The sequence below is a fragment of the Penaeus japonicus genome, unplaced genomic scaffold, assembly GCF_977035675.1.
Source record: "Penaeus japonicus unplaced genomic scaffold, GWHDUDI00000001_assembly GWHDUDI00000009, whole genome shotgun sequence".
NCBI lineage: Eukaryota > Metazoa > Arthropoda > Malacostraca > Decapoda > Penaeidae > Penaeus > Penaeus japonicus.
Window position 1 is genome coordinate 36,235,711 of NW_028234411.1, and position 9,759 is coordinate 36,245,469.

The 9,759-nt window shown below is 38.4% G+C and overlaps 1 protein-coding gene across 1 annotated transcript in view; it reads left to right on the forward strand.

Moving 5' to 3' along the window:
• LOC122248348 (pre-rRNA 2'-O-ribose RNA methyltransferase FTSJ3) overlaps nucleotides 1-9,478 on the forward strand; it is a 10,668-nt gene extending 1,190 nt beyond the window's left edge. The window contains exons 3-16 of the mRNA XM_043008301.2: nucleotides 1,438-1,601; nucleotides 1,825-1,998; nucleotides 2,153-2,269; nucleotides 2,418-2,549; nucleotides 2,668-2,796; nucleotides 2,974-3,132; nucleotides 3,320-3,450; nucleotides 4,123-4,339; nucleotides 4,496-4,648; nucleotides 4,878-5,055; nucleotides 5,666-5,780; nucleotides 8,322-8,406; nucleotides 8,583-8,770; nucleotides 8,899-9,478. Of these exons, the coding sequence (XP_042864235.2) occupies nucleotides 1,438-1,601; nucleotides 1,825-1,998; nucleotides 2,153-2,269; nucleotides 2,418-2,549; nucleotides 2,668-2,796; nucleotides 2,974-3,132; nucleotides 3,320-3,450; nucleotides 4,123-4,339; nucleotides 4,496-4,648; nucleotides 4,878-5,055; nucleotides 5,666-5,780; nucleotides 8,322-8,406; nucleotides 8,583-8,770; nucleotides 8,899-9,109 (2,153 nt within the window). The 3' untranslated portion in view covers nucleotides 9,110-9,478. The remainder of the gene's footprint in view (nucleotides 1-1,437; nucleotides 1,602-1,824; nucleotides 1,999-2,152; nucleotides 2,270-2,417; nucleotides 2,550-2,667; nucleotides 2,797-2,973; nucleotides 3,133-3,319; nucleotides 3,451-4,122; nucleotides 4,340-4,495; nucleotides 4,649-4,877; nucleotides 5,056-5,665; nucleotides 5,781-8,321; nucleotides 8,407-8,582; nucleotides 8,771-8,898) is intronic.
• The last annotated feature ends 281 nt before the right edge of the window (nucleotides 9,479-9,759 follow it).

The window sequence follows — 9,759 nt, forward strand, 5'->3', positions numbered from 1 at the left end:
TTTAACCCCTCTTGGATGGTCACTTTTGCATTTTTTTCTATTTGTTGAAATAAATCTATATATTACTGAAGTTCTGTAACTAGGGAAACATGCTAAATGCTAATTAGTATCACTTAGCTAATATATCATCTATAGATTCTTATTTCATGCCTTAACACCAGAAAATTAAAGAACACACGCAGAGCTTAACCCATTGCCGACAGGGCGCCTAATGACCTAACTGATCGTCAAGGCGGGTGGTCTACGACACTAGCAGCACCAGCTAAAAATTAGAGGGAAGGGGAAAGGGTTCACTCTGTCCTCCAGGTAGCGCAGACTAGCCCAAACAATATTTTTCCATGAATACATCATAAAATGCGAGTTTAGGCTGACTTTGGCACCCTGTAGCTCTGGAGCTACATTTTGACCAATGTCGCGTCATGTAAGCATTGGCACCCGTATCTTAGGCCTTATCGGTGCCGACGTGTATGTCTTGACACCCGTGTGCATTGGGTTAAAGGATAATTCCAGACTAAATGGTCCTGTCCAGTTCTCTTGACTAAACACTCCCTGTAATCACCTGAAACATACTAGGAACCAGTGATACCAATCTGACCAGTAGTGTTGACACCAGCCCTGTCCATAATATGCCCCCCAATAAACTACCAAATGCCTTGGGCTTAGAGCTCTTGAGGCGTGTGACGTCACTCGGGGTTTTTACACTATCCCGAGGGCGCACATCCGCAGTGCTGTACAGCTCACCTCCAATGCGCTGTGAAGTACCATTCTGATTAGCCACATAGTTATCCCATTCATGGGTCATTGTGTATAATAATAATAGTAATGGTGTACACATGCCTATTGTATGGCCGTAGTAAATTGATGGTGTGTGTGGCATCAGAATATTACACGAAGCGATATATCCTGGAAAAAAAAAGTGAAAAGAATAATGTCGCTGTTTCCTAATTGACCACTATAGAACCCTGCTGCAGCAATGAAATTCATAGAGAGACAGTGAAGGATATTTCACAGAATGCAAAAAGGAAATGGCATGGGAATGGACTTATTCATGATCAATCATTTGGTATATTCTGGTTATACTGCTGCTTTTGGGCCAAGTAGGCTATTTCTAGGGATCACACTTTCAGGCAACCACCTTCGAATGCTGAGTGCTGTGTAACACACTGAAATTCTCCATTTTCTGCCACATTCATGTAAAAGATATGAAAAGTGCAATGAATCTTTTAAAATATTGACTGATTTGCAATCTGCAAATTTTAGTCAGCTGTTCAGGTGTTCCCCTCATATGATGTCACAACGTTTCCTGGAAGGACGATTTGTTTCACATGCGCTCGATTGAAAATTACATGGGGAAGAAGTGACTGATGATAATTATTATAAAGATTGTTTCAAGTATATGAAGTCTAAAAGTTATTCATATCTTTTATTATTTTTCAGGTAAAAATTGGATCTATGATGCATACACACAGAATCTGTTGGTACTCCATTCTTTCAAATTGGCGACTGAATTCCTCCGGAAAGGTGGATACTTTGTCTCAAAGGTCTTCCGATCCAAGGACTACTTCAAACTGGAATATGTGTTTAAGAAATTCTTCAAGAAGGTAATTTCATTTTGGTTTTGTATATGTTATTTTATGGATATCCAAATGGATTGTTAACTATTGTATATTTGTGTTGTGGATATTCAAATGGGTCTCATCTTCATTTCAGTACTTTCTTTCTATATCACATATGTCATAAAATTGGCATATAGTTTACTAGTAGTAGTTGAGGTTCTGATGATTTGGTTCAACTTGTGCTTACTTGTGTTTTTCTTCTCTCTAGGTGGAAGCTACAAAACCCGATGCATCACGTTACGAGTCTGCAGAAATTTTCGTTGTTTGTCAGGGTTTTCTTGCCCCAGATAAGGTTGATCCAGAATTCTTCAATGCCCAGCATGTCTTCAATGAACTCGACCTTGAACCCAAGCCCAAGATAAATTTACTGAAACCAAAAACGGTATGTGTTTAGTTATCCAACCTGGTTCTCTTCATCTCAAAAGCAAGATAAGAGATTGAAGGTTCTAAAGCAGGCTCAAAATCATCAATGATTATTGTATTGACCTAAATAATATTTCCTTTTGTAACTAGACCTCCTGATTTTTATGTTTCAGACTCGTGACAAAGCTGAGGGATATGAGGACGGTGCAACTATACTTCACAAGAAGATCCCAGTGTCAAGATTCATTCAGTCAGATAGTTTTTTGGAAGTTCTTGCAGATGCTTGGGAGGTAAGTCATGATTTTCTTTTTTTCTTTTCTTTTCATGAAGTTTCCAATTCTGTATATTTATATCTCTGCACATATATGTGAACTACACTAGAATGATTCATTTCATATTATTATTATTACTAATTTTGCTTAAATAATTTGTTTTTAGTTGGAGTTTGATGATGAAAAGATAAAGAAGCACCCACTGACAACAGAAGAAATCATTGAGAATTGTAAGGATATCAAAGTTCTTGGAAGAAAGGAAATCAAGAAGCTATTGGCATGGAGGAAGAAACTTGCAGTAAGTCATATTCTCTGCTACAGTTGTGTGTGAACTGTGTAATGATGTATAGACTATTATGTATCTTATTACCTGTGTGTTCTTCTGTTTACATGACCGTGTTGAATTTCTTCTGCAGGATGAATATGCAGAGGCTCAAGAAGTGAAGAAAAAGGAGCTGGAAGAAAAAATTGAAGCTCAAAAAACTCCAGAAGATTTAAAACAAGAGGAGTTGCAGAAAGTTGAGGAGCAGATTGCAGAAATGGAGGTGAGAAAGAAAGAAAGAAAGACAAGTTATGAGCCAAACTTTTCATGCAATATCTATGTTTATGCATTACAATGAAATACACTTAATGCTAGGAACTTTTGCTCAACCTTTTCTGTATTATCTCTAAACTCAAGTGTTTTCAAAGACTAATTTTCCTTTTTTTCCCCCAAACACCAGCTTCTAGCAGCCCATGAACAGAAGAAAGTACTGAAAAAGAAACAGAAGGTATTGCAGAGACAGCTGCAACGTATACGTCTGAAGACGCTCATTCCAGGTGATCAAGGACCCATAGATGAATCAGAGAAGCATGTTTTCAGTCTGAGCAGGCTGGGTAATGTAAGTGCTGAGTTGACAGTTTGTGAACAGTGTGTCTAGATTACGCATGTTTTTATACATACATACATGTGTGTGTGTGTGTTTGTATGTATGAATGTATCAACTGACACATATTGATACAAATAGTGTAATTTGTTTGGATTATCCATTACCAAAATGTTTGGGAAAATGATTTTGTTCATGACAGATGTCCAGCGTAGATGATGTGGTTGATGTGTCTGCTGAAAATGCGCCACTAGAAGAAGAAGAAGAGCAGATGAAGCGGCAAAAATATAAGACTGTCAGACCAGGGGAAGCAGAGTTGGACGAGACTGGAAGGTCAGTGACTTATGTGGCTGAAGCTTGTTGATTTTGTTGGCTCATTTTCCTTTGGTGTTTCTCTTTTCTTTACTCACTCTCTCTTTCTCTCCCTCCCTCCCTCTCTCCCTCCCTCCCTCTCTCCCTCCCTCCCTCTCTCTCTCTGTCTCTCTCTCTCTCTCTCTCTCTCTCTCTCTCTCTCTCTCTCTCTCTCTCTCTCTCTCTCTCTCTCTCTCTCTCTCTCTCTCTCTCTCTCTCTCTCTCCTCCCTCCCTCCCTCTCTCCTCTCTCTCTCTCTCTCTCTCTCTCTCCCTCTCTCTCTCTCTCTCTCTCTCTCTCTCTCCTCTCTCTCTCTCTCTCTCATTTCTCTCTCTCTCTCTCTCCCTCTCCCTCCTTCACCCTCTCCCTCTCCCTCTCCCTCCTCCTCTCCCTCTCCCTCTCCCTCTCCTCCCCCCCCTCTCCCTCTCCCTCCCCCTCTCTCTCTCCCTCCCTCCCCCTCTCTCTCTCCCTCTCTCTCTCCCTCTCCCTCTCCCTCCTTTCCTCTCTCACCTTTGGTGTTTCGCTTTCTTTTCTTTACTCTCTCACTCTCTTTCATTTTCTCTCCCTCTCTTTTTATCTCTTTTTATGTCTCTTTCTCTTTCTCTGAAGTTAATTTTATTGCCTGCAAATAACTTTTTATCTTTATCTTTTGCAGGTTTTATATAAATCCCGAAGATGCAGTAGCAGATGAGGAGGAGGAGGAGATGGATGACGAAGGTCTAGGTCTGAAACCGGATCCTGCAAGGCCTTCTGCAGACTTCGACAGCACCGCCAACCTAAAAGCTGACGGGGACAATCCTCTGCTGACTGATTTGGTTGGGGACCACGAGGACGCCAAGCGAATCAGGAAGGCAGAAATTTGGTTTAATCAGGTAAGTGGTCCTGTCATCTGGTTTATTTGATGAATAGGAAATGGAAGATGACATTGCAATATTGTATGAAATATGTTGTGCTTCAATTTCCTTTTAATTGTAAGGTCTTTTTTATTTTTATTTATTTAATTTTTTTTTTTTCATCTTCTCTCACAGGATATCTTCAAAGATGTAGAGAATGAGATTGATGAGGATGTTGGTATTGACTTAGCCATCAAGGAATATAAATCTCGGGGAGGAGAGCTTTATCAACAACAGGTGGCAAAAGAGAAGAAACAAGAGAAGAAACAAGAAAAGAAACGCAAAGCTGTAAGTATCCAGTTATGTGGATATGCTTAAGAGGTCTTTTGTATATTACCTTGAAATGCTCTTGATTCATAAATGTGTTTTTGAAATTTGGTCCAATATATATATACTGAGTGAATAGATATTTCAGGAAAGAGATTTGCAATTTTTATTGATAGGGGGGTGCCAGAATCTGCTTTCATAATTCTTTATTGATGACTGTTGGCTTCTTCATTATGTTTTTCTTTTGTAGAAACAAGATTCAGATTCAGATTCAGAATCGGATCCTGATTCTGACACAGATTCTGAAGAAGAAGTGTACACAGATGCTGAAGATTCTGATGATGAGTTGGGACCAAAGGCTAAGAAAGCAAAAACTGACAAAGAAAACAAAGCACCGCAGTATGGACCACATTTGGCTGCCGGTGCTGGTGAGTTTCATTCTTTCTTTCCTGCATTACCAGTTTCTTACACAAATTGTGAATAATGTCGTAGTCTATACCAATTAAAATGTAAATTATATGGTGAATACAAGCAACAATCATAAGTTACATATTATGAAGACAAATTTAATATGATGATACAGAATCCTCTCACCCCCAACTATTCATACTTGCTTATAACATATAAAAGAATTAATGCTTGGAAACCCCACTTAATCCCAGAAACTGGGCCTGGATGGTAGAGGAGGGCATGAAGCATGACAGGTAAAATGAACTGTGGAATATAAAGGAAATGAACCCCTGCCAGGGAAGACAAGCACCCTCCAGGGTAGGCAGGGGTTGGGAGGCAGGAACTGACAATCGTCCTATATTTCAGTGCATTCTGCTTTCCATCCCATCCCTGCAATTTCCCTGTTTATGCCCTCTCTACTATTAGAGCTTAGATTGTGGGATACACAAAAAATTATTGGCTGTATTACTTGAGATCTTTGAATTGTAATCATTATTTCATAAGATGGGAATTTCCCCCATCATCCAGTTCCACATAAACACCCAAACACACATAATTACAAATAGACACATTTTCTTTTTTCCACAGCCATCAGAGAGAAAGATAAGGAGATCCCTCTTGACCCAGAAGGCCTAGCATTTGCAACAAAACTGATCCATTCAAAGAAGGCTAAAAGAGAGATTATGGATGCAGCTTGGAATAGGTAAGTGAATGTATGTTGAAGAAGGGGGGATAGGGTTAGAGATAGAGAAAGGGAGAAGCGACAGAGAAGGAAGGGCAAATGAGAGATCATATCAGTGTTTGTTTATTTTGAATAAAATGGTTAGATGGAAGGTACAGTGCAAGCCTAGTACATGGGCATATTTTTTTTACACATTCCATTCTCAAGAAAACTTTTCCCCCAACAAAACAAAATAGTAATGGTAAAGAATGAAAATATTGTCTGGAGTTGAGGCTACAGAAGGCCAAGGTCCACTAGAAAGAGGTCCAAAATTCCATTTTAGTTTACAACTTGGTCCTTAACCCATCCACGACGGGGGCATTCTAGCCTTGAATGTCACAATGCAGGGGCGTTCGAATTATTAGGCCTAAATCAATTGAATGGCTGGCACAATACTGTGCCGCCCGGCCACTGGGCTTTTGAATGCGCGGTACAGTACTGTACCACCCGTCCAGAGAGGGTTAATAAAGCAAGGAAGGCTGGTGAGTGGTACAGAGCCTAGATAGAACATTAGTCCTTCGACATTCTTTTTTTGTGCTCAGACACTTCATGTCCACAAAATATCAAAACATGATATGTTGGCTCCCACTGAGGGGTTACTGCAATGTTTTGCACATCACAGCACAGCATTTTAAGTCCAGTGTCTTGATGGCTTACATACCTTGACCCAATGCAGAACGGAATAGATTTGTTGGCTGGCTACTAGGACGGGCACTAGGGGCACCTTCATGGCACCCAAGATAGGTTTCATTCTAGAGCGAGGGAGCTGAACCCGACTTTTAGGAACTTAATGCCCTCTCATTGTAATACTAAAGCCATATTTGTGTTTGTCATTTTTTTGTGTGTATTTTACTATCTTGTTAAACATATGTGCCATCTGATAGTGCTATCAATGTTGCAGTAGATTTCAATTATAGGATAGGGTCCATATCAGCTTGTGTACTTTATACTAAGTGTGATAGAAGTATTACTGTTTTAAGACAGGAAAAAAAAACAGCTTGATATTTTTCATATTTTTGTGCTTTTGTAAAATATACAAAAGAATTAACCAACTCTAAAGAAATTGGATGAAGAATGAGGAAGAGGAAAGACACCTGTGCTTATGACTATGAATGCCACATCACAAAAGAGACATACTGGCACATGGTCAAATTGCAATTGCAACTGTAATTAAAACTGCTATTGGCATCATAAGTCATTAAATAGAGTTAATATTCAAATTGTAATAGAGAAACTCTGTGATTCACTCTTTCATAAGTCAAGTATTCCATGATGACTATTGGGATTTAGTTTTTGCCTGTCCTCAGACCAAAAAATCATTTGGTATGTATGTGTTACCACCAGTCCACAATGGGTTAATGACCATAACTTGATAGGCCTCTAACTCGCTGTGGTTTTCACACTTTTGGTACTTTATACAGACAGTCTGGTATTACCCATTTACCTGTTTGTTTATCTGCATACCATCTTTATTATTATTATATAAGCTACCAATGCTTCCCAACAATGTGCGAGTACATGAAGGTAAATATAACTCATAAAAACATAAAATACCAAATATCAACAGAAACTAGTTTAAATCTAAATTTAAGTTAGCTAGCAAAAATTTAGCCGAGTCGAATGCCTTATCAAGCAATTTGAGATGACAGTCAGCTGCAGACATCCAGACCTGTGAACAGTATTCAAAATGTGGCAGAATAAAAGAATAAAATTATCTCACAAGAGTAGAGTCACAGGCAGGCCCAATTTTTGTGCAATACATGATGTTTTGAAGAAGTTTCAAAAGTCGACTGAGGATCCAATGTGATACCCATTAGCTTTTGATATTCAACATTTTGTGCTCCACCATTCAAAATAAATAGTCTGGATGAGAAGGGGAAAAGGTGCGTGATCTGCTAATAATGATGGTCTTCCCTGCATCGAGTCTCGTACTCCATACATGACACCAAACAACAATTTTACAGAGATCTCTATTCAAAGAAGCAGTAACTACAGCTATAATTTGAGAAGATATAGAAGCATCCTATGTAGTATCATCTGGATGGGAAATATCTTATTTTCAAGATCATTGCTCATAGTGGATGTAAAAAGGATAAAAAATAGGGTTCTAAGACACTATCCTAGGGAACACAAGAGACAAAAGGGTTAAAGTCAATAAAACAACCATATACACAAACATGTTAGACATGGTTATATATAAAATATTTAAAACACTAAATATATTGCCACTAACTCCAAAGAGTTGGAGCTTGTAAAGGATTAAAGATGTACTTACACAAATAAAGGGCCATTGTGACAAAAGTGCAATTGGGGTGAGACTTGCGCATCTAATATATCCTCTTAGAAGCAAGGCAGGGTAAATTACAACATGTGGGTTTTCCAAGGGATTTCTAATGCTTTTCAGAAGTAAAATTTGTGTTGCAATTTTCATAAGAGATCATGCAAACTAGTCATGAAAGAAACTGACAAAGTTTTACATTTAAGGTTATATTATTCTTATTGTTTGAAAACTTTCTTTTTCAGGAACATGGTTGGAGATGAAGACTTACCGGAATGGTTTGTAGAGGATGAAAATCAGTACAACAATCAGCCTGTGGAAGTGGACCCAGTATGTTGCACTTATTATCTTTGAAATTTTAGTGTTTTTCGTTGTTATCTTGAAGCTTAATACTTAAATTCCGATAAGAGCATTAGTTGCAGTTGATGTGATCTCTATTCATGGAAGAAATTTATTAAGGCCATTGAGTAGCAGCACAATTAAAAATAAACATTTCTGAATTCCAGGCTGACCTAAAAATGTACCGTGAGCGTGAAAAGGCTGTCAATGCCCGTACACTGAAGAAGGTAGTAGAGGCAAAGGCTAGAAAACATCGTAAAGTGAAGAAACACATGGAAAAAGCAAGGAAGAAGGCAGAATCTATCACTGCTAATGCAGACATGACACACAGAGAGAAGGTGTCACAGGTGAAAAAGTAAGTGTTCTGACACTCTGAAAAGAGGTTTTACATAGTATTATTAAATAAGGCGAGAAAAAAAAGAATGGAAAATCATTCATGCAATTTATTTGTGTTATATTTTTAACATTTCCTTTTTATAACAGATTATACAAGGCTGCAATGAAACCCTTGGAGAAGAAAGAACGAAGCTACGTTGTCATGAAGAAGAATAATCAAGGACGCAAGCCAAAAGGTGCAGGCAAGGGTCCATACAAGCTGGTCGACAAGAGATTGAAGAAGGATACCAAGGCAAAAATTCGAACAGAATCCAAGGGCAGAGGGAAGAGGGCTCCCAAAAGGAAAGGGAAGAAATAGGTGTTAAGATTTTTTTTTTTTTTTTTTTTTTTTGGGGGGGGGGGCTTTTTCATATATTGATGGCTAACTGCAGGCATAGCAAAACTAGTTGTATTAAAGATTGCTAATTTTTGTTCTGCAGTGTATACTGTTTTCATTACATTGTTAATTTATAAGGTTCAGAAAATGTTGGAGATTTTCATATTATATTTTTTTTGTTGTAGTATGAATGACAATACACAAGGAATGTACACAGTGATACATTGAAGATAAACAATACACTTGCAACAGTTTCACATATATGAAGATACATTTTGTGGGATTTGCTCACAAAATTTAAGCTACAATAATAAGTTGTGTGAATGATCAATAAATCTTTTATGAAAGAAATGGTGGTTGTTATTAACCATATTCTTTTAAACACTTCCACAGTGCACTAGTTAGGATTCATTAGCACACTTCAACAGTTTTGGTCCATAATTTAGAGGACTTTGATTCTGCATTTTTCTTAATATAGATGTTTGAGCACTTAACCCTCTCTGGATGGGTGGTACAGTACTGTACCGCTCATTCAAAAGCCCAGTGGCCGGGCAGCACAGTATTGTGCCAGCCATTTAATTGATTTAGGCCTAATAATTCGAACGCCCCGGCATTGGGACATTCAAGGCTGG